The following is a 25,473-nucleotide window of genomic DNA, read 5'->3' as shown; positions in this document are numbered from 1 at the left end:
TGTTTGTGTGCGTGCGTGTGTTTGTGTGTGTGGGTGTGTGTGTGCGTGTGTATGTGTGTGTGTGCTTGTGTGTGTGTGTGTTTGTGTACGTGTGTGTGTGTGTTTGTGTATGTGTGTGTGTGTGTGCTTGTGTGTGTGTGTGTGTGTTTGTGTATGTATGTGTTTGTGTGTGTGTGTGTTTGTGTGTGTATGTGTGTGTGTGTGTGTGTGTATGTGTATGTGTATGTGTATGTGTATGTGTGTGTGTGTGTGTGTTTGTGTATGTGTATGTGTATGTGTGGGTGTGTGTGTGTGTGTGTTTGTGTATGTGTATGTGTGCTTGTGGGTGTGTGTGTGTGTGTGTGTGTGTGTTTGTGTATGTGTGCTTGTGGGTGTGTGTGTGTTTGTGTATGTGTATGTGTGCTTGTGTATGTGTGCTTGTGTGTGTGTGTGTGTGTGTGTGTGTGTGTGTGTGTGTGTGTGTGTGACCTGCTGTTCACTGACTCTCAGTCACTCAGATAAGAAGCTGTGAGTCTGTGCAGCTGTGGTGCGTTCATGGTCCGTAGGATAACGTCTGACGAGGTGTCCATAAGTTACTGATGATGTATCCTCGTCACCACAGGAAGTACTGACACCACGTCCATCATCACCCAGCAGCAGCATGTTAGCAGCATTTCTCTGGTTGAATGTGATTTGTGGAGGAGCCGAAAGTCCCTGGCTGGTTCTGAGGGGGCTGAACTCGGATCAGGACGGTTGTACGAACACACTGCTGGTGGATGAGCGGAGGGTGGTGTCTGTCGTGTTGTGTTTCAGGTGGAGGCGGATGGGGAGGTGCTGGCGTTGTTCTGTGGTCGGGAGGAGACGGACACGGAAGCAGTGCCGGCTCAGCAGCTCGTCACCTCCCCCAGAAACTCCCTCAGCGTCGTCTTCAACTCCGACTTCTCCAATGAGGAGAGATACTCTGGATTCATGGCTCACTACAGCGCTGTGGGTGAGCATCAGAGACCCAGGGTTATAACTGTAACTCTCTTTTAATCATGGAGGCGACACTTTTGTACGTCCCGCTTGTTCTCTTCAGAGCTGTGTTCAAACCAGCACTTAAACTAAGACCACGCATCTGTAGCTTGTCTGACAGACTCCTGTGCCCGTCTGAAATGTACCAAACATTCGATTCAGTTCAAGGAATCCAAAACACTCACAACTGTGGATCTAGATCAATGATTCCCAAAGTATGGGCCGTGAAGGTACTGCAGGTTGGCCGCAGGATGTCATTTACTAAACAGAAGTTTAAATATTTAAATTCACTGCTGTACAGGTGCTTCTGTCTGCTTGGAGGGTCAGCCCTAACCCCACTCTCACTTTTACTCTGAGAGGGAGAAACTTTTTAAGTGTAGTTTCTTTGTTTTACCCTTTCTCTCTCTAACCTGAAGATAGAGGACACAGGGCATTAATATTACAATAGAATAGCATTAAACCTTTGTCCCAAAACCTAACCCCTGACCCTGACCCCTGACCCTGACCCTGACCCTGACTCTGACCCATGGACTATTTGTTTGCGCTCAGTCTGCTCTTAATTAACATCCTTCATCTCAATCTGAAGTGATGATCAGAACTGTGTGAGAAGTTTGGTTTGCAGCACTCTTCCGTCTGTGGGAGGCTGATGTGCTCTTGATCTACCTGGGTGATGTCATACAGCTGCTGTGTGGTTACCTAGTAACACTGTACACCTGTTTGTGCCTGTTTTTCTGGTAGACGTAGACGAGTGCAGCGAGCGGCCGGATGAAGATCTGCTCTGTGATCACTTCTGTCACAACTACATCGGAGGGTACTACTGCTCATGTCGCCATGGTTACCTGCTGCACGCCGACAACCGCACCTGCACAGGTGAGGCTGCTGGACACACATCTCTGCTAACAGTCTGAGGGGGGTGCAACAGGAAACGTCAAATGGTCTGTCTCATTCACATGGACAAACAAATAGCAGGTCAAAGGTCACACTGAGGGTAATGTCTGTGCTCTAAGTCACCTCTTTGTTTTAAAGAGATTTACACAGAACAAAGTTCAGTCAGACTCACGTCACATTTATTTGACATGACATGGACCACACAGAGCCTGAGCCTGGGCCTCGGCACCCACCCTGTGCCATTCCCCTGAAGCACCGCGGCTCCATGAGGAGCCCAGTGAAATTAGTTATAAGAGATAAGATAAGATGATGCTTTATTGATCCCCAGGGGGGAAATCTGGGTGAAAACTGTCAGCCTGCGGATGCTAACTTCAGTTAGCCTGAAGCTACCGTAGCGTCGTAGCTGAGGTGACAGCCTATTGCAATAGAGGGGCAAAGATATATGACTGCTCTAAACCCAGCAAGCCCCCTGATTCATACTGAGAGAATCATGCAGCAAAGCTGTTGCAGATATTAGTCAAGCATCAAGGAGTGCAGGAACTTTGCGCAGCCAAGATCTCCCTCTGGCAGGCCACAGCTCAGGCAGAGGTCACGCAGCTTTCGGGGGAACCAGGATCTCGTCACTGCTCCATCAATGATGAACAGGGTAAGGGCGCCGGTTTAGCTCAGGTGGTAGAGGAGGCACCTCATGTACAGAGGCTGCAGTCCTCAACGCACTGACCGCAGGCTCGACTCCCGGTCTGCCGATCATTTGGTGCATGTCATCCCTCTGCTCCCTACACTTCCTGTCTCTCTCCCGCTGTGCTATAAATAAAGGCCACAGCCCAAAAAATTCATCTAAAATAAAAGAAAGATGAACAGAGTAGCCGACCCACGAGTCAGGGGGCGCTGACGTTTCATCATGGAGGAAAAGGACAGAAAGACGTTTTAATATTGACAATGATGATCGAGTGTTTTTAATAGGTGAGATCATGCAACACCAACAACCCTGCCCCAACCGTGACACCAACTGATGCTCCAGTGAAAGGAAGTCTTTACCACTGTGTGCGGGATGCACCTTTAAGACTGTATGTGAAACTAAATATCTGCTACATGCTGGATACTTGAAGATAGCAGTAAGGAATTCATTTCATGAGCATGGACGAAAGCAACATGCAGCAAGAAGTTATTTAAAACTGAGAGTTATTATGGGATCATAGTGAGGCTTGTTCCCCGTCCATCTGACGCCCTGTAGCAGGTAAGCATCAACAGTTGGGCTCAAAGCGCACTGTGGGTGCAGACGGGCTGCATCAGTCATCACATAGAAAGAAAGACCATCTCATTGATCACGCAGCATCAGAGGCTCCACCTGAGCGACAGCTCTCACTAACAGAAATAGCAAAGCATGATACGGAGAGACATTAGAGACGATGATATATTCATGATTATGTGTTATCATTATTTTTATTATGATTATTTATTTTATTAGTTATTATTGTTGTGTTTGTTCAATGTTATTTATTTAAGTGAAATGGCAGCAACAGAGCGAGATGAGAGGCGCCGAGGCAAGAGACGCTGCGAGCTGGTGACAGGAAGTGAAGTCAAAGACGCAGGAAGACGCACAGTTTGCAAACTTCTGACGAGGTTCAGTGTAACAGCAATACAACTGTCAGCGCCATTTACACTGAAAGGATGCCAAGAAGAGATACTTTACTAACCCCTGGAGGGAAATTCAATGTTTCACTCTGTTAGTACAAACATGCCACACACACAGGACTCCATGGACATGCACTAATGGAGAGATGTCAGAGTGGGGGGGCTGCACATGGACATGCGCCCCGAGCAGTGGGGGATTTGGTGCCTTGTTCAAGGACACCTTGACGGAGCCCAGGAAAGGAGCTGGCACGTCTCCAGCTCCAATTCCACGTTTGGTCCATGCCCGGACTTGAGCCGGCCACTCTCCGGTTACCAAGCCGAGTCCCTCCAGACTGAGCCACCGTCTACCCCAGTGGGTTAGGGTTAGTCTGTTCTCCCAGCCATGCCTGCTGCCTTAATCGTCTGCACAGCGTTAACTGCAGAGCACAGAGTAGCTCCTGTTTATACATCCTCTTTCGGACCTCTTTGCTCGGAGCTCGTCTCTGACTTTTGGGTCTTGAAGCAGACTGCAGGTTTTTAGACAGCATAGACCTGCCAGGACTGTAAGCCAGTGATGATGAAATGACAAAGCATCTGTTGGTCTGATCTGACTTTGACAGAGCTGGCACATTCACTGAAGTCAAAGGATGCTTCATGTTTATTCCCTGATTTTGCAGGACGGAGACTCGTAGGACTCAGAGTGTGTGAGGCTGCCTGCAAAACGACCACACACACATCAACTACACTGAGCATTAAACATTGTCTTTGTAACTCAGTGCAGACTGAGGAGTCCCTGTGCTCGGAGGAACCAACCACTGCTTTCATGCTGTTTCATTATTATTATTAATTTATGATTTAAATTCCGTCTTACTGTTCTTATTTTTTATTTAACGATTTATAGAAAGAGCGAGTGGAGGAGAGAGCGAGGTCTGTGCAAAGCTCGCTGACACACTGACTCCTGCCAGAAGGAGACTTTTTGGATCAAGCATCAATCTTTACCCGGCCCAGGCCCGGCCTGTCCGACGGGTTTATTTATTTCTCTTTATATAATTACAGCTGAGAAAGAGAGAAGGAACACATGCAGGTCACTCACACACGGCACGGCCACAATATTCTGTGAGCGATGTTTGTTCACATTGAACAGAAAGAATTCACTCTTGTCTCAGGCAGCAGCAAGTCTCAACTTTATACACACAGAAATACTGCGCACATAACAGGGCGAAGGACGTGTGTATGAAGTGGAGGCTGTATTTAAGTGGATTATGTTGTTGGACGGGTTTAAGTGGATGTGAGCTGACCTCGTTAAGCTGTTATCCTGTGTGTGTGACTCTCAGACCGTGTGTGTGACTTTAACTTTAACTGTGTTTACAGCAGATTTGAATTCCAGCAGCTTGATCCTGATCACCGTCTGCCTCCAACAAGTCACAGAGTCAAAGCAACACGTTGTGACACACTCAGCTCCAGGACAACCACACATATAACCCACGCTGTAACATGTGGGTGGAGTTTGTCGCTGCGTTGCGGCTCTCAGCTTCACTAGTGAACACGATGAAACAGCTTCAGTTCTCCTGCTGAAATAACGAGAGATGATTCAGAGATGGTCAAACTGTTTTGTTTAATTACATTCATTTTATATTTCTTTTGAAAGAGAAGAGCCAGAAGGGTCTCACACACACACACACACACACACACACGCACACACACTCTAACCTCTGTGTGACTGATAGGGGCTGCTGATTGGAGCTAAATATTTACATGTAGAGCGTGTTTCTGTGTGGAGGAGGCTCACACTCTGATCACAGACAAACTGCAGCTGCTTCTCTTCACGTTTCACACGTTCATACCTCTCATGATGACATTTCTTTGTTTTGAAAGATTTATACACAGCGTACACACTTCCTGCACTAACAAACAACAGAGCCTCAATCTAGATGACAACACACACAGCGACACTCAACACACACCGGCAGGACCTCAGGAACACCTCAGAGCAACTGTAGCACATTCTAACTATTAGGAACTGGTCATATATAAATATATATATATATATATATATATATGTGTACAACACAAGAACTTCATTTCTATAGCAGTGAAAAAAAAACGGCTTCTAAAGAAAGAGATACATTTAACCTTTATTTAACCAGGCAGACAAACAAACTACCAACAGATCCAAACGTTAAACTCAGGAGGGTCAATGATTCACAGAGAAGCTGATCTTTCAACTTGTGTGTGTGTGTGTGTGTGTGTGTGTGTTTAGTGGAGTGCAGTGACGGTGTGTTCAGGGAACGCTCCGGTGTTTTGAGCAGCGTGGATTTCCCCTCTCCGTACCCAAAGAGCTCCGAGTGTTTGTACCGGATCGAGGTGGAGGCGGGCTTCAGGCTCCGCCTCCTGTTTGACCCCCGCTTTGACGTAGAGGATCACCCCGACGTCAGTTGCCCCTACGACCACATCAAGGTGAGGAGAGCAGACACACCTGTACAGACAATACACACACACACACAGTCAGTGATCAGCTGTGTGTGTGTGTGTGTGTGTGTGTCAGATCATAGCAGGCAGCAGAGAGTTCGGTCCGTACTGTGGAGATCAATCTCCAGGAGACATTCAGACCGACAGCAACATCGCCACCATCATCTTCCACAGCGACAACTCGGGAGAAAACCTGGGCTGGAGGATCACATACACATCTACAGGTGTGTACACAACACTAACACCCCCAGCCCCCCACCCCACCCCCTCAACACCCCCCTCACACTCTCACACACACACACGCAGAGCGATGAGCAAACATTTTCCTCACATGGTTTTAATTTGTCTTGACAGGAAGTCAGTGTGCGGTTCCTGAAGCCCCGCCCCATGCCGTGCTGAATCCTGTCCAATCAGAATACTTCTTCAACGATCACGTGCTGTTGACCTGTGAGGAGGGATACAGGCTGCTGAAGGTTCAAACACTTCCTGTTTACATCACAGACACAGACAGAGATACAGCTGTTATCATGTTAAACTCATCAGCACCTTCATCAGCATCATCATCATCACAGATGAGCGGTACTTCTGCTCGTGATGTTGTATTTTCCATCACTGAACTGGTGCTGTTACTTCAGTACATGATCAGAGTACTTCGTCAGCATTCTGTGTCGCCCTCTGGTAGCTGAGTGTGTGCACAACAGCAGGGTTCAGATGTCAACTCTTTGTGTATCAATGATGTTCAGCCATGTTCCCCTCCTGTGTGTCATGTGAACAGGATGGAGCGTATCTGGACCACTACCAGCTGGACTGTCAGGCTGATGGCGCGTGGAGCAGCGCTCCCCCTCACTGTCAGAGTAAGAACAGACAGATACTAGATGCACAGACTGCATACACACACAACACCACAGACTGCATACACACACAACACCACAGACTGCATATACACACACAACATCACAGACTGCATATACACACACACAACACCACAGACTGCATATACACACACAACATCACACACTGCATATACACACAACACCACAGACTGCATATACACACACACAACACCACAGACTGCATATACACACACAACATCACAGACTGCATATACACACACAACACCACAGACTGCATATACACACACAACATCACAGACTGCATATACACACACACAACACCACAGACTGCATATACACACACAACATCACACACTGCATATACACACAACACCACAGACTGCATATACACACACACAACACCACAGACTGCATATACACACACAACATCACAGACTGCATATACACACAACACCACAGACTGCATATACACACACACAACACCACAGACTGCATACACACACAACATCACAGACTGCATATACACACAACACCACAGACTGCATATACACACACACAACACCACAGACTGCATATACACACACAACATCACAGACTGCATATACACACAACACCACAGACTGCATATACACACACACAACACCACAGACTGCATATACACACACAACATCACACACTGCATATACACACAACACCACAGACTGCATATACACACAACACCACAGACTGCATATACACACAACATCACAGACTGCATATACACACAACACCACAGACTGCATACACACACAACACCGCAGACTGCATACACACACAACACCACAGACTGCATATACACACACAACACCACAGACTGCATATACACACACACAACACCACAGACTGCATATACACACACACAACACCACAGACTGCATACACACACACACAACACCACCACAGGCTGCATATACACACAACACCACAGACTGCATACACACACAACACCACAGACTGCATATACACACACAACACCACAGACTGCATACACACACAACACCACAGACTGCATATACACACAACACCACAGACTGCATATACACACACACAACACCACAGACTGCATATACACACAACACCACAGACTGCATATACACACAACACCACAGACTGCATATACACACACACAACACCACAGACTGCATATACACACACACACACAACACCACAGACTGCATATACACACACAACACCACAGACTGCATATACACACAACACCACAGACTGCATACACACACAACACCACAGACTGCATATACACACAACACCACAGACTGCATACACACACAACACCACAGACTGCATACACACACAACACCACAGACTGCATACACACACAACGCCACCACAGACTGCATATACACACACAACATCACAGACTGCATATACACACAACATCACAGACTGCATATACACACACAACACCACCACAGACTGCATATACACACACAACATCACAGACTGCATATACACAACACCACAGACTGCATATACACACAACACCACAGACTGCATACACACACAACACCACAGACTGCATATACACACACAACATCACAGACTGCATATACACACACAACATCACAGACTGCATATACACACAACATCACAGACTGCATATACACACACAACACCACCACAGACTGCATATACACACACAACATCACAGACTGCATATACACAACACCACAGACTGCATATACACACAACACCACAGACTGCATACACACACAACACCACAGACTGCATATACACACACACAACACCACAGACTGCATATACACACACACACACAACACCACAGACTGCATATACACACACAACACCACAGACTGCATATACACACACAACACCACAGACTGCATATACACACACACAACACCACAGACTGCATATACACACACAACACCACAGACTGCATACACACACACAACACCACAGACTGCATATACACACACACAACACCACAGACTGCATATACACACACACAACACCACAGACTGCATACACACAACACCACAGACTGCATATACACACAACACCACAGACTGCATACACACACACAACATCACAGACTGCATATACACACAACACCACAGACTGCATACACACACAACACCACAGACTGCATACACACACAACACCACAGACTGCATATACACACAACACCACAGACTGCATATACACACACACAACACCACAGACTGCATATACACACACAACACCACAGACTACATATACACACACACAACACCACAGACTGCATATACACAACATCACAGACTGCATATACACACACAACACCACCACAGACTGCATATACACACACAACACCACCACAGACTGCATATACACACACAACACCACCACAGACTGCATATACACAACACCACAGACTGCATATACACACAACACCACAGACTGCATATACACACACACAACACCACAGACTGCATACACACACACAACACCACAGACTGCATATACACACACACAACACCACAGACTGCATATACACACACAACACCACAGACTGCATATATCCTAGAGCTGAGTTCAGAGATGTGATGCGGCGTATGATTTATTTGAAGAAGAAAGTCGGCGTACATTAATTAACAATCAAACAACATGTAAATGCACCTGAGTTAGCTGAAAGGTTAGTTTTCATCGCTAGTCCCTTTTGCCAGAAGTTGTTGGCATCCTAAAACAACAACAACAATTCAATATTTTCACAGATCAGAGTTAAATTGTCGTCCTGCTTTGTCTCTCTCTGTAGAAACAGACCTGGGGAGGAGGAGGCGGTCTCTGTCCAGCATCTTAACCAATCAGAGTCGAGATTAGTCAGAGAGTGTTTCCTATTGGTTGCAATAGTAGTAGTAGTTTGTCAGTATTTTAATTATTTTCTAATAAAACTAACTAAATACAGAATCTGCAGTCTTGTGTCTCTTTTCCATAATCTGTCATTTTTAAATATTCTATCACTATTATAGATCTACACTGAGACCTTTAAGCTGCTCTCTGATCAGGTTAGAGGATCAGATGAACTCAGATTTCATTTGGAGCAGTAAAAGTGACGAGTGTGTGAACAAATAAACTTTAAGGTTCGAAGTCATGAAGAGGCGACTTTCATAGTGATATTCATGCTTTCCCTTTTGTTACCATTCATTCCCACCAGTCACAGTTCATTTCATCAGAGTGGATCCAAAGACCATTGTAACGTTTCATTAACTTTCATCACGTGATTCATTCTGACACAGACACATGGCTAAAATATAATACTGGCTAATAACATAAAACTTTACATGTGACATATAAAATATAATTGAGACCACATGTCTCAGTGAGATTACCTAAATAAAATAACAAAATAAACTGTACACGTCACTTATGAAATATAATACTACGTAATAATATAAAAGTTAACACGTCAGGGAAACGTGACTTGGAAATGTTTAGGAATATATCAGAATATATTTCATATTAGTTATTGACGAACTAATAATAAAATAGAACTTCACAATATGTTTGATACGAACGTTCATGCTATTGTCTGATGCTGCTGACACTGTACTAAAGCAGAATCTGATCAGGTGTACCATTATTATTGGCTTTGTTACCAAGTCTGTAATATCTGTTGTTGTTGCCCTGCCTCTCTCCCTCTCCCTCTCTCTCTCTCTCTCTCTCTTCTCTCCCTCTCCCTCTCTCCTTCCCTCCCTCTCTCTCTCTCTCTCTCTCTCTCTTCCCTCCTTCTCCCTCTCCCTCTCTCTCTCTCTTTCTCTCTCTCTTCCCCCCCTCCCTCCCTCCCTCTCTCCCTCTCTCTCCCTCTCCCTCTCCCCCTCCCTCTCCCTCTCCCTCTCTCTCTCTCCCTCTCCCTCTCCCCCTCCCTCTCCCTCTCTCTCTCTCTCCCTCTCCCTCTCCCTCTCTCCCTCTCTCTCCCTTCTTCTCCCTCTCCCTCTCTCTCTCTCTCTCTCTCTCTCTCTCTCTCCATCTCCCTCTCTCTCCCTTCTTCTCCCTCTCCCTCTCCCTCTCCCTCTCTCTCTCCCTCCCTCCCTCCCTCTCCCTCTCTCTTTCCCCCCCTCCCTCCCTCTCTCTCCCTCTCCCTCTCTCTCTCCCCCCCTCCCCCTCCCCTCTCCCCCCTCCCTCCCTCTCCCTCTCTCTCTCCCCCCACTTGCCCGTGATTAGATTGGTCGTTTGCTCCAAACCACGCCCCTTTAATGTGAGCGCGCTCAGAGGAACCCTGGGTTGACTTATCGAGTTAATAACCAGCATCATGTGACCGCTCAGAGCGATCTCCTCTGTCAGGTTAGGAGAAGCAGATCAGGAACAGAGACCCCGGGTCTGCTGAACTCGCTTCAGAGTGTAGGCCCCTGCTCTGTCTGACAGTGTCTGAGATGACTTTGGTTGTGATTTGGGGCTAAACAAATAACATTTGATTGATTGATTGAAACAAAAACTTCGATTTAACAGTCATATATGTTATACTTATACATTGTTGTTGCTGCTAATGCTAATAGTAGACCTGTTGACTTCAACTGTTACAATTACGATTACCTCAGCCTTCATCATTACTCTGCTTCTCTCGCTAATTTATTTATTTATTTATTTTGCTAATCTTTAATCTACCACTATTATTGGCATTGTAACCATCAGTATGTGTCTGTTGTTCATGTAACAAGAACATGTGTTGTTGTTGCTCTCTTTGCCTGTCTCTATCCTGCATCTCCTTCTATCCCATGTTCGGCCCATCCAGTCTCTTCAGATGTTCAACATGAGTCTGGTTCTGCTCGAGGTTTCTGCCTGTTAAAGGAAGTTTTTCTGCCAATGTGCTGAATGATGCTAAGTGCTACTCATGGTGATTCATGTTGGGCCTCTCTTTAAATAACAGAACAAAGAGTCGGTCTAGACCTGCTCTGTCTGTAAAGTGTCTCAAGATAACTCTGGTTATGATTTGGAGCTATACAAATAAAATTTGATTGATTGATTGATACTGATTTTATTCGGCCAATACTTAAACACAAATGTAGATCTCAAACTGTGTCTATCTTGTGTGCATCACCGTGAGTCCAGAACTAAAAGCCTCAGCCATCTTTAACTCTTTCACGCCCATCTATCCTTCATCATCATGTTCACACTGACAGCTGATTGGTCCTCTCTCTGTCACAGTGATGGATTGTGGGAGCCCAAGGGCAGTCGCCATGGCTGACGTGGTGTTTGGTAGTCATGACAACAGCACAATGTTTGGATCCACCATTCAGTACGTGTGCAGGGAGGATGCCAGCAACAGTAAGAGTATTAGCACTGTTAGTAAGACTGTCATAAACAGGGTACACATTAGACTCATCAGTTTCTGAGTTCTTACTATTAGTATAAGTATTCTTAACTTAAAGTATTCTAAAATGTAGGTATTCTAGATATAGTATTGCGATACTGCTATAAAGTAAATATAAATGTATGTAGAATAGAAAGTATTCCAAAACTCATTTAAATACTTGTGTATTCTGAAAGTTAAGGAATCTAAAAGAAGTACTGTAAACTTAAAGTAATTTAAAACTTCACGTTTCTAAAATTAAGATATTATTAACTTTAAGTAGTGATAGTTATATTATAATAACATTTAAAGTAAAGTTACACTATAGACTGTTATGTAAGATAAAACATATAAAGTATTAAAAAGTTTTAAGAGCAGCTCCAGTCATGTGTTAAGACACATAAAATGCTGAAAATAATAAAGTCTGTCTGATGTGTTTAATTTCCGTGTAAAAACCTTCAAACCCGACAATCAGAGAAGGTGTTGTTCAGCCTGTCCTTAGCACACTGCAGGTTAACAGCAGACAGGCCCAGCCGTGGAGGTGATGCTGCTGCTGGCCCTGATATGTCTTTATGAAAAACACCTCATGGAGATGTTTACAAGGTTAAACACTGGAGGGTCTTTAAATATTAAAAAATGTGTTATTTAAATCAGAATCAGAATCAAGTTTATTGCCAGGTAGTTTTACACATACAAGGAATTTGACTTGGTACTTCGGTACATTTTTTACATACTACATAGTAGTAGAATAAAACAAGTAAGATTCTATTAAACAGTGGTACTCCTACTGTTGGGGTACTTAAATAAAATACAATTTAAAAAGAGACAATAAGAATAAAACATAAAAAAGTAATATATTACAAAATGCTGTATGTACAACAGGTGTAATGAAAGAGCTGTACAGATGTGCAGGCATGTGCAAGATGATGTGAGTGCAAATATTTAACAGTATAAAATTAAAAACAGTGTATGAGTACTAGTTTTTATGTAGTATTATATACTTTAAGTGTTACAAACTTGTAGAGAACGATAAATGTGTTAAAGACATAATATATATTATTATTATTATATAATTCATAACAGTTAAATTATTAACTTAAAGCCTGAAAGAGTTTTAGTATTACACTTAAAGTATTATTAAAGGTAAAGTAAACAAACAGCACTATAAAAGAGAAATTGTTATAAACTCAAAGAATTATTAAAGTGAAAGTATTAGAAGTAATATAAACACTAAAGTATCCTAAAATTAAAGTATAAAAAAATAAGTATTTTTTACGAAGTATAATAAAGTGCACTTATTGTAAAACTTATTCCTAACCTTATAAAGGTCAAGTAAAACTTAAAGTATTATAAACGTATATAAAAAGTTCGTACTGTAACTTTAAAGGTTCAAAGTTAAACTGTTTTAAACGTCAAATATTCCAAAAGTTAAAATACTATTATTTACTTACTAGTACTGTAAAATTTAGAGTGTTCCCATGTGGGGCTTAAGGTCACCATGGCGTATTTGTACAGGTGTGTTTGAACTCTTCTCTACAGTTCATGGAGTGTGTTTGTTTGTTGTAGTTTCATACAGTTGTGGGCCGAGCGGAGAATGGACCAGTTCAGAATCAGGAACCAGACTGCCGAGCTGCCTGCCAGCCAACATGTCAGGTAATGTTAGCTCTTGTATTACATGTCTTTGTGTTACATCACCAACTATAGATGAAGTAGTACATGAAGAACTGTACGAGTATCTGTGACCCCTCCGTGTGCTGTCCAGCCTGTGGCTGGCCATCCCGCTCCCTACCCCCTCAAGTGAAGCGGATTGTGGGCGGTCGCAGTGCAGAGCCCGGCCTGTTCCCCTGGCAGGTCCTGCTCAGTGTGGAGGACCTGTCCCGTGTCCCAGAGGACCACTGGTTTGGCTCCGGGGCCCTGCTGTCCGAGTCCTGGGTTCTCACAGCCGCCCATGTCCTGAGGTCCCAGAGGAGGGACACCAGCGTTGTCCCTGTGGCCCCTGAACACATCAAGGTCTGAAAATACTTTTATAACGTATGTTAGCTCCAGCACTGGTCGTGATCTTAGATGCCACAATCATTTGTACAGTGGCTGAGATGTACTCTGTAACATTCATTAGATTTTAAGGATCATGTGGCCTCTCCTGAGGAGGACCAAAGGCTCATTATTCAGTTTGAACAGCAACACAGTTCTGAGTTTATATGAAATGACAACAAAAGAAGAAACAAATTGTCGTCTTACTGAAAAGAAAAAGAGTTTAAAATGTTATGATGAACGTGGAAACACTTATTTCATGTTCAGTTTAAATATGTTAACCTGTTCAGATGTAACTACCTGTGAACCCCAAACAATCGGCAAACAACAGAATCTACTTCTTCTGACCAGTTTAACCAGTATAACCAGTGTTGGTGTTCCAGGTGTTCCTCGGTCTCCATGATGCTGGAGACAAACGCCGGGCCACCAACCGTTCAGTGCAGGAGATCCTTCTCCATCCAGACTTCCAACCAAACAACTACAACAACGACATTGCACTGCTGAAGCTGACGGAGCGGGTGGAGTTTGATGAACTCATCCGCCCTGTCTGTCTCCCCCCACCTCACAACAAGGTGGCACAAATACTACTTCTACTACAAATAATAATACTAAAACTAGAGGAAATTATTTTTACTCAGGTAACACATAATCAGTATGGCAGGATATTTGCAGTTCTTTTCTTAAAACAGAGATGTAACTGTCAGGACCTTGAGGGAGAGTGGGGACATTTGAAGAAAGTTGGGACTTTTAACGATACTCAGGACATGTCAGGAAAGTCAGGACATGTAGAAGTAAAAGTCAGCTGTTCTAATATTACTTGAGTAAAGGTCTTATTTGTACTTAAGTATCAAAAGTATTTTTCTCATATTAATTGTACTCAAGTATTGAGTACAGAATGTAGAGACTTATTAACTTTATATATTTAATGTAAACCTTCATAAATGGATTCACTTGAAGAAAAACAACTTAAGATCCCATTTTGAGGATAATCAGCCTGTTTGATGCTGTTTCTGCACTCTGACTTTTAAGGATAGTCAGGACATGTGCAGAAAATCGGTATGTATGAAAAAATACTCAGGACATGTCAGGATAGCAAGGACTTTTAAGGATAGTCAGGACATTTAAGGATAGTAGGGACTTTTAAGGATAGTCAGGACTTTTAAGGATAGTCAGGACATGTAAGGATAGTAGGGACCTTTAAGGATAGTCTGGGATTTTAAAGATAGTCATGACATGTACAGAAAGTGGGGACCTGTAAGGCTAGTCAGGACTTTTAAGGATACTCAGGACATGCAAGGATAGTATGGGTTTTCAAGGATAATCTGGGCTTTTAAGGATAGTCAGGACATGTCAGGATAGTCAGAATATGTAAGGATAGTCAGGACTTTTAAGGATCATCAGGACATGTCAGGATAGTCAGGACTTTTAAGAATAGTCTGGGCTTTTAAGGATAATCTGGGATTTTGAGGATAGTCAGGACTATTAAGGATTGTCAGAACTTTTAAGGATAGTAGGGACTTTTAAGGATACTCAGAACATGTAAGGATAGTCAGGACTTTTAAGGATACTCAGGACATGCAAAGATAGTAAGCACTTTTAAGGATAATAGGGACTTTTATGGATACTGAGGACATGTAAGGATAGTCAGGACTTTTAAGGATAGTCAGGGCTTTTAAGGATAGTCAGGACTTTTAAGGATAGTCTGGACTTTTAAGAATAGTCAGGACTTCAAGATACTCAGGACATGTAAGGATAGTAGGGACTCTTAAGGATAGTCAGGACTTTTAAGGATAGTAGGGACTTCTAAGGATACTCAGGACATGTAAGGATAGTCTGAGCTTTTAAAGATAGTCAGGACATGTACGGAAAGTGGGGACCTGTAAGGCTAGTCAGGACTTTTAAGGATAGTAAGTCAGGACTTTTAAGGGTAGTCAGGACTTTTAATTATCATCAGGACTTTTGAGGATAGTCTGGGCTTTAAAGGATACTCAGGACATATGCGGGAAATCGGGACATGTAAAAATACTCAGGACATGTCAGGATAGTCAGGACTTTTAAGGATAGTCAGGACTTCAAGATACTCAGGACATGTAAGGATAGTAGGGACTCTTAAGGATAGTCAGGACTTTTAAGAATAGTCAGGACTTCAAGATACTCAGGACATGTAAGGATAGTAGGGACTCTTAAGGATAGTCAGGACTTTTAAGGATAGTAGGGACTTCTAAGGATACTCAGGACATGTAAGGATAGTCTGAGCTTTTAAAGATAGTCAGGACATGTACGGAAAGTGGGGACCTGTAAGGCTAGTCAGGACTTTTAAGGATGGTAAGTCAGGACTTTTAAGGGTAGTCAGGACTTTTAATTATCATCAGGACTTTTAAGGATAGTCTGGGTTTTCAAGGATAATCTGGGCTTTTAAGGATAGTAAGGACTTTTAAGGATTGTCAGGACTCTTAAGGAGAGTCAGGGCTTTTAAGGATAGTCAGGACATGTGCAGATAATCGGGACATGTAAGAATACTCAGGACATGTAAGGATAGCAAGGACTTTTAAGAATAGTCAGGGCTTTTAAGGATAGTCAGGACTCTTAAGGATAATCTGGGCTTTTAAGGATAGTAAGGACTTTTAAGGATTGTCAGGACTCTTAAGGATAATCTGGGCTTTTAAGGATAGTAAGGACTTTTAAGGATTGTCAGGACATGCAAGGATAGTAAGGACTCTTAAGGATAGTCAGGACTTTTAAGGATAGTCTGGGCTTTTAAGGATAGTCAGGACGTGTTCAGAAAATCGGGACATGTAAGAATACTCAGGACATGTAAGGATAGCAAGGACTTTTAAGAATAGTCAGGACTATTAAGGATAGTAGGGACTCTTAAAGATAGTCAGAACTTTTAAGGATAGTAGGGACTTTTAAGGATACTCAGGACATGTAAGGATAGTCTGAGCTTTTAAAGATAGTCAGGACATGTACGGAAAGTGGGGACCTGTAATGATAGTCAGGACTTTTAAGGGTAGTCAGGACTTTTAAGGATCATCAGGACTTTTAAGGATAGTCTGGACATGTGCGGAAAATCGGGACATGTAAAAATACTCAGGACATGTCAGGATAGCAAGGACTTTTAAGGATAGTCAGGACTTTTAATAATACTCAGGACATGAAAGGATAGCAAGGACTTTTAAGGATAGTCTGGACTTTTAAGAATAGTCAGGACATCTAAGGATACTCAGGACATGTAAGGATAGAAGGAACTCTTAAGGATAGTCAGGACTTTTAAGGATAGTGGGGACTTTTAAGGATACTCAGGACATGTAAGGATAGTCTGGGCTTTTAAAGATAGTCAGGACATATACAGAAAGTGGGGACCTGTAAGGCTAGTCAGGACTTTTAAGGATAGTAGAGACTTTTATGGATACTAGTACATGTAAGTATAGTCAGGACTTTTAAGGGTAGTCAGGACTTTTAATTATCATCAGGACTTTTGAGGATAGTCTGGGCTTTAAAGGATACTCAGGACATGTGCGGGAAATCGGGACATGTAAAAATACTCAGGACATGTCAGGATAGTCAGGACTTTTAAGGATAGTCAGGACTTTTAAGAATAGTCAGGACATGAAAGGATAGTAGGGACTCTTAAGGACAGTCAGGACATGTAAGGATAGTAAGGACTTTTAAGGATAGTAAGGACTTTTAAGGATACTCAGGACATGTAAGGATAGTCTGGGCTTTTAAAGATAGTCAGGACATGTACAGAAAGTGGGGACCTGTAAGGCTAGTCAGGACTTTTAAGGATAGTCAGGACTTTTAAGGATACTCAGGACATGTAAGGATAGTCAGGACTTTTAATGATACTCAGGACATGCAAGGATAGTAAGTACTTTTAAGGATAGTAGAGACTTTTATGGATACTAGTACATGTAAGTATTGTCAGGACTTTTAAGGATAGTCAGGATTTTTAAGGGTAGTGGGGACTTTTAAGGATACTCAGGCCATGTAAGGATAGTCAGGGTTTTCAAGGATAATCTGGGCTTTTAAGGATAGTCAGGACATGCAAGGATAGTAAGGACTTTTAAGGATCGTCAGGACTTTTAAGGATCATCAGGGCTTTTAAGGATAGTCAGGACATGTGAGGATAGTCTGGGCTTTTAAAGATTGTCAGGACATGTACAGAAAGTGGGGACCTGTAAGGCTAGTCAGGACTTTTAAGGATAGCCAGGACTTTTAAGAATAGTCAGGACTTTGAAGAATAGTCAGGAGTTTTAAGGATACTCAGGACATGTAAGGATAGTCTGGGCTTTTAAAGATTGTCAGGACATGTACAGAAAGTGGGGACCTGTAAGGCTAGTCAGAACTTTTAAGGATAGCCAGGACTTTTAAGAATAGTCAGGACTTTTAAGGATACTCAGATCATGTAAAGATAGTAGGGACTCTCAAGGATAGTCAGGACTTTTAAGGATCATCAGGACATGTCAGGATATTCAGGATATGTAAGGCTAGTCAGGACTTTTAAGGATACTCAGGACCCGTAAGGATAGTCAGGACTTTTAATGATACTCAGGACATGCAAGGATAGTAAGTACTTTTAAGGATAGTAGGGACTTTTATGGATACTGAGGACATGTAAGTATAGTCAGGACTTTTAAGGATAGTCAGGACTTTTAAGGGTAGTGTGGACTTTTAAGGATACTCAGGCAATGTAAGGATAGTCTGTGTTTTCAAGGATAATCTGGGCTTTTAAGGATAGTCAGGACATGCAAGGATAGTAAGGACTTTTAAGGATCGTCAGGACTTTTAAGGATCATCAGGGCTTTTAAGGATAGTCAGGACATGTGCAGAAAATCGGGACATGTAAGAATACTCAGGACTTGTTAGGACAAGCAAGTACTTTTAAGGATAGTCTGGACTTTTAAGGATAGTCAGGGCTTTTAAGGATAGTCTGGACATGCAAGGATAGTAAGTACTTTTAAGGATAGTAGAGACTTTTATGGATACTAGTACATGTAAGTATAGTAAGGACTTTTAAGGATAGTAGGGACTTCTAAGGATACTCAGGACATGTAAGGATAGTCTGAGGTTTTAAAGATAGTCAGAACATGTACGGAAAGTGGGGACCTGTAAGGCTAGTCAGGACTTTTAAGGATAGTCAGGACTTTTAAGGGTAGTCAGGACTTTTAATTATCATCAGGACTTTTAAGGATAGTCTGGGCTTTAAAGGATAGTCAGGACATGTGCGGGAAATCAGGACATGTAAAAATACTCAGGACATGTCAGGATAGTCAGGACTTTTAAGGATAGTCAGGACTTTTAAGAATAGTCAGGAGTTTTAAGGATACTCAGGACATGTAAGGATAGTCTGAGCTTTTAAAGATTGTCAGGACATGTACAAAAAGTGGGGACCTGTAAGGCTAGTCAGGACTTTTAAGGATAGCCAGGACTCTTAAGGATAGTCAGGGCTTTTAAGGATAGTCAGGACATGTGCAGAAAATCACAACATGTAAGATTACTCAGGACCCGTAAGGCTAGTCAGGACTTTTAAGGATAGCCAGGACTCTTAAGGATAGCAAGGACTTTTAAGAATAGTCAGGCTATGTAAGGCTAGTCAGGACTTTTAAGGATACTCAGGACCCGTAAGGATAGTCAGGACTTTTAATGATATTCAGGACATGCAAAGATAGTAAGTACTTTTAAGGATAGTAGGGACTTTTATGGATACTGAGGACATGTAAGTATAGTCAGGACATTTAAGGATAGTCAGGACTTTTAAGGGTAGTGGGGACTTTTAAGGATACTCGGGCAATGTAAGGATAGTCTGTGTTTTCAAGGATAATCTGGGCTTTTACGGATAGTCAGGTCATGCAAGGATAGTAAGGACTTTTAAGGATCGTCAGGACTTTTAAGGATCATCAGGGCTTTTAAGGATAGTCAGGACATGTGCAGAAAATCGGGACATGTAAGAATACTCAGGACATGTAAGGACAAGCAAGGACTTTTAAGGATAGTCTGGACTTTTAAGGATAGTCAGGGCTTTTAAGGATAGTCAGGACTTTTGAGGATAGTCTGGACTTCAGGATACTCAGGACTTTTAAGGATAGTAAGGACTTTTAAGGATACTCAGGACATGTAAGGATAGTTTGGGCTTTTAAAGATAGTCAGGACATGTACAGAAAGTGGGGACATGTAAGGTTAGTCAGGACTTTTAAGGATAGTCTGGGTTTTCAAGGATAATCTGGGCTTTTAAGGATAGTAAGGACTTTTAAGGATTGTCAGGACTCTTAAGGATAGTCAGGGCTTTTAAGGATAGTCAGGACATGTGCAGAAATTCGGGACATGTAAGAATACTCAGGACATGTAAGGATAGTAGGGACTCTTAAAGATAGTCAGAACTTTTAAGGATAGTAGGGACTTTTAAGGATACTCAGGACATGTAAGGATAGTCTGAGCTTTTAAAGATATTCAGGACATGTACAGAAAGTGGGGACCTGTAATGATAGTCAGGACATGTACGGAAAGTGGGGACCTGCAATGATAGTCAGGACTTTTAAGGGTAGTCAGGACTTTTAAGGATCATCAGGACTTTTAAGGATAGTCTGGACATGTGCGGAAAATCGGGACATGTAAAAATACTCAGGACATGTCAGGATAGCAAGGACTTTTGAGGATAGTAGGGACTTTTAAGGATAGTCAGGGCTTTTAAGGATAGTCAGGACTTTTGAGGATAGTCTGGACTTCAGGATACTCAGGACTTTTAAGGATAGTAAGGACTTTTAAGGATAATCTGGACTTTTAAGAAGAGTCAGGACATCTAAGGATACTCAGGACATGTAAGGATAGTAGGGACTCTTAAGGATAGTCAGGACATGTAAGGATAGCAAGGACTTTTAAGGATAGTAGGGACTTTTAAGAATAGTCAGGAGTTTTAAGGATACTCAGGACATGTAATGATAGTAGGGACTCTTAAGGATAGTCAGGACTTTTAAGGATAGTAGGGACTTTAAGGATACTCAGGACATGTAAGGATAGTCTGGGTTTTTAAAGATAGTCAGGACATATACAGAAAGTGGGGACCTGTAAGGCTAGTCAGGACTTTTAAGGATACTCAGGACATGTAAGGATAGTCAGGACTTTTAATGATACTCAGGACATGCAAGGATAGTAAGTACTTTTAAGGATAGTAGAGACTTTTATGGATACTAAGGACATGTAAGTATAGTCAGGACTTTTAAGGATAGTCAGGACTTTTAAGGGTAGTGGGGACTTTTAAGGATACTCAGGCCATGTAAGGATAGTTTGGGTTTTCAAGGATAATCTGGTCTTTTAAGGATAGTCAGGACATGCAAGGATAGTAAGGACTTTTAATGATACTCAGGACATGCAAGGATAGTAAGTACTTTTAAGGAGAGTAGAGACTTTTATGGATATTGAGGACATGTAAGTATAGTCAGGACTTTTAAGGATAGTCTGGACTTTTAAGGGTAGTGGGGACTTTTAAGGATAGTAGAGACTTTTATGGATACTGAGGACATGTAAGTATAGTCAGGACTTTTAAGGATCGCCAGGACTTTTAAGGATCATCAGGGCTTTTAAGGATAGTCAGGACATGTGCAGAAAATCGGGACATGTAAGAATACTCAGGACATGTAAGAATACTCAGGACATGTAAGGATAGTCTGGACTTTTAAGGATAGTCAGGACATGTAAGGATAGCAAGGACTTTTAAGGATAGTCTGGGTTTTCAAGGATAATCTGGGCTTTTAAGGATAGTCAGGACATGCAAGGATAGTAAGGACTTTTAAGGATCGTCAGGACTTTTAAGGATCATCAGGGCTTTTAAGGATAGTCAGGACATGTGCAGAAAATCGGGACATGTAAGAATACTCAGGACATGTAAGGAAAGTCAGGACTTTTAAGGATAGTCAGGACATGTAAGGATAGCAAGGACTTTTAAGGATAGTCTGGGTTTTCAAGGATAATCTGGGCTTTTAAGGATAGTCAGGACATGCAAGGATAGTAAGGACTTTTAAGGATCGTCAGGACTTTTAAGGATCATCAGGGCTTTTAAGGATAGTCAGGACATGTGCAGAAAATCGGGACATGTAAGAATACTCAGGACATGTAAGGATAGTCTGGACTTTTAAGGATAGTCAGGACATGTAAGGATAGCAAGGACTTTTAAGGATAGTAGGGACTTTTAAGAATAGTCAGGTGTTTTAAGGATACTCAGGACATGTAAGGATAGTATGGGCTCTTAAAGATTGTCAGGACATGTACAGAAAGTGGGGACCTGTAAGGCTAGTCAGGACTTTTAGGGATAGCCAGGACTTTTAAGAATAGTCAGGACTTTTAAGGATACTCAGATCATGTAAAGATAGTAGGGACTTTTAAGGATAGTCAGGACTTTTAAGGATCATCAGGACATGTCAGGACATGTAAGGATAGTCAGGACTTTTAATGATACTCAGGACATGCAAGGATGGTAAGTACTTTTAAGGATAGTAGGGACTTTTATGGATACTGAGGACATGTAAGTATAGTCAGGACTTTTAAGGATAGTCAGGACTTTTAAGGGTAGTGGGGACTTTTAAGGATACTCAGGCAATGTAAGGATAGTCTGGGTTTTCAAGGATCGTCAGGACTTTTAAGGATCATTAGGGCTTTTAAGGATAGTCAGGACATGTGCAGAAAATCGGGACGTGTAAGAATACTCAGGACATGTAAGGATAGCAAGGACTTTTAAGGATAGTCTAGACTTTTAAGAATAGTCAGGACTATTAAGGATTTTCACGACGTGTAAGGATAGTAGGGACTCTTAAGGATAGTCAGGACATGTAAGGATAGCAAGGACTTTTAATGATCGTCTGGAATTTTAAGAATAGTCAGGACTATTAAGGATACTCAGGACATGTAAGGATAGTCTGAGGTTTTAAAGATAGTCAGGACATGTACGGAAAGTGGGGACCTGTAAGGCTAGTCAGGACTTTTAAGGATAGTCAGTACTTTTAAGGATACTCAGGACCTGTAAGGCTAGTCAGGACTTTTAAGGATAGTCAGGACTTTTAAGGACACTCAGGGCATGCAAGGACAGTAAACACTTTTAAGGATAGTAGGGACTTTTATGGATACTCAGGACATGTAAGGATAGTCATGATAGTCAGTACTTTTAAGGGTGGTCAGGACTTCTAAGGTGATTCAGGACATGTAAGGATAGTTGGGACTTTTAAGGATAGTCAGGACTTTTCAGGAAAGTAAGGACTTTTAAGGATACTCAGGACATGTAAGGATAGTAAGGACTTTTAAGGATTGCAAGGACTTTTACGCATAGTTGGGACTTTTAAGGATAGTCTGGGCGCATATATGGAAAGTGGGGACATGTAAGGGTACTCAGGACATGTAAGGATAGTAAGGACTTTTAAGGACAGTCAGGACTTTTAAGGATAATCAGGACTTTTAAGGACAGTTAGGACTGCTCTCTAAGCCCAGGATGACCTTTGATTTCTCTTTTTTTTAGGATGACCCCCCGACTCCTCATCCAAACTCTCTGGGTATAGTTGCTGGTTGGGGAATCTCCAACCTCAACACCTCCTCTTTGTCCCTGTCCTCAGGCAACCCTCCCTTGCTGACCTCTGACCCTGCAGAAGATGTGGACCTGGGGGTGACCTCTGACCTCCTGCAGTACGTAAAGCTGCCGGTGGTTTCTCAGGACGAGTGTCAGGCGAGCTATGCCTCGCGCTCTGTCAGCTACAACATCACTGACAACATGTTCTGCGCTGGCTTCTTCGAGGGCGGGAGGGATACATGCCTAGGGGACAGTGGGGGGGCATTTGTGATGAAGGATGGGTTCAGCCAGAGGTGGGTGGTGTTTGGTTTGGTGTCATGGGGGGGCCCAGAGGAGTGTGGGAGTCAGAGGGTGTATGGAGTTTACACGCGTGTGGCTAAATATGTGGAGTGGATACAGAAGGAGCTTCATGCTGCCCCCTGGTGGTGAGACAGAGAAAAAGGTCATGTGGTCTCTGATGGACAGTAACTCAACAGTAATACAAACACATCTTACACACAAAAACAAATGTCAAAACAAATGTCTGTTAATCTTTCTGAGCAAGTGAACACGACGGCACTGAGCCTGTGCTCCTCTGATGATGTCTGCAGCTTTGTCAGTGTTCTTTGGTTTTAAGAACCGATTCATCATCACCAGCAGTGTTTGGTCCTCCAGAGAGAGGAGGTGGAAGCACTGTACTGTTAGAAATGGTTACTAAGGCAACAAACAAGTAAAACTCAGTGACAACAGATGCTGAAACCTAAAAACTTTAAAGAAAACGAAAATTCAACGTTCAGATGAGGACAAACGCTCAAACCATCAGTGAGGGAGCTGTTTGTTATCTGTTAGAGCTGCAGTTACTGCTTCACACCACAGCGTGAGTCAAAGAGAATGAGCTGAGAACTTCCAGAGTTCTGTAGTGAAGTATGTATAATTAGTGGTCTGCTGGTACTTTTACTGCAGTAATTGATCTTTGTTGGAGTCTCCTCCTGAGGAAGCTGCTCTTCTCTCTTCATCACCTCCTCCTTCTCTTCCTCGGCCGGCCTGTCGCTCTGCAGCAGCTGGTTTTGACTGCTGTTAGAAGCTCACAGAGCAGCGAGCAGGTTTCATCTAATGTCCTTTAAGTTTGGACCAAACTGCAATTTTTGTTTAAGTAACTTTAAAGTCACGTAAGAGCTGAATTCACTGCATGTCGTTTCCCAGAATGCTTTGCTTCACTCCCTCTGTGTCAATTACCGATGGTCTTTCCGTGTAGAGTTATGTAATGTCAACAGAACAAACTGTATGTTAAAAAAGTTGTCAATGTTGCACCCCCTGTCATTACCAACATTATTATAATAATATACTCTCTTATTATACAGTTTGAACATGCATATAAATGTTACTCTATTATTTAGTACACATGATGCCACATTGTTTTATTCTATTTACACTCATGTTTGAATCTCATGAAAAGTATAATTAATGATTTGAATTAAACACTTTTTACTTTTAAACGGCACTCTTTCTTTCAGTTTCTGTTTTTACTCGTCAGGTTCCAGAAGTTACACAAAAAACAACTATTTTAACTGTACTATTAAGACAAGTTTAAAGTTATTCTGTTTAATAATAACTTTGATTCAAAGTTAATATATGATTTAATATAATATAATTATAAATATAGTAATAATAATAATAATAATGTATTGTAATAACTGTAATCATGTGACAGTTTGTAATGGTTCAGAGGTTTGGACTGTGGCTCTGTG

General features: G+C 42.4%; 1 protein-coding gene across 3 annotated transcripts in view; it reads left to right on the top strand.

Moving 5' to 3' along the window:
* masp1 (MBL associated serine protease 1) overlaps positions 1 to 25,129 on the top strand; it is a 27,158-nt gene extending 2,029 nt beyond the window's left edge. The window contains exons 2-13 of one of the 3 annotated variants that reach the window (XM_069668032.1): positions 793 to 970; positions 1,732 to 1,863; positions 5,756 to 5,952; positions 6,041 to 6,188; positions 6,319 to 6,437; positions 6,740 to 6,818; positions 12,021 to 12,140; positions 13,705 to 13,818; positions 13,928 to 14,175; positions 14,580 to 14,768; positions 23,699 to 24,015; positions 24,062 to 25,129. In XM_069668032.1, the coding sequence (XP_069524133.1) occupies positions 793 to 970; positions 1,732 to 1,863; positions 5,756 to 5,952; positions 6,041 to 6,188; positions 6,319 to 6,437; positions 6,740 to 6,818; positions 12,021 to 12,140; positions 13,705 to 13,818; positions 13,928 to 14,175; positions 14,580 to 14,768; positions 23,699 to 24,015; positions 24,062 to 24,293 (2,073 nt within the window). In that variant the 3' untranslated portion in view covers positions 24,294 to 25,129. Of the gene's footprint in view, positions 1 to 792; positions 971 to 1,731; positions 1,864 to 5,755; positions 5,953 to 6,040; positions 6,189 to 6,318; positions 6,438 to 6,739; positions 6,819 to 12,020; positions 12,141 to 13,704; positions 13,824 to 13,878; positions 14,176 to 14,579; positions 14,769 to 23,698 lie in introns of all 3 variants that reach the window. The other 2 variants (XM_069668033.1, XM_069668031.1) reach the window with 2 other exon arrangements.
* The last annotated feature ends 344 nt before the right edge of the window (positions 25,130 to 25,473 follow it).

This window comes from Semicossyphus pulcher, unplaced genomic scaffold, assembly GCF_022749685.1.
Source record: "Semicossyphus pulcher isolate SPU_LCO1_2020_fin unplaced genomic scaffold, fSemPul1.0.p SCAF_19, whole genome shotgun sequence".
Taxonomy (NCBI): Eukaryota; Metazoa; Chordata; class Actinopteri; order Labriformes; family Labridae; genus Semicossyphus; species Semicossyphus pulcher.
The sequence above is the reverse complement of the archived record's forward strand: the minus strand, read 5'-3'. Positions and strand labels throughout refer to the sequence as shown.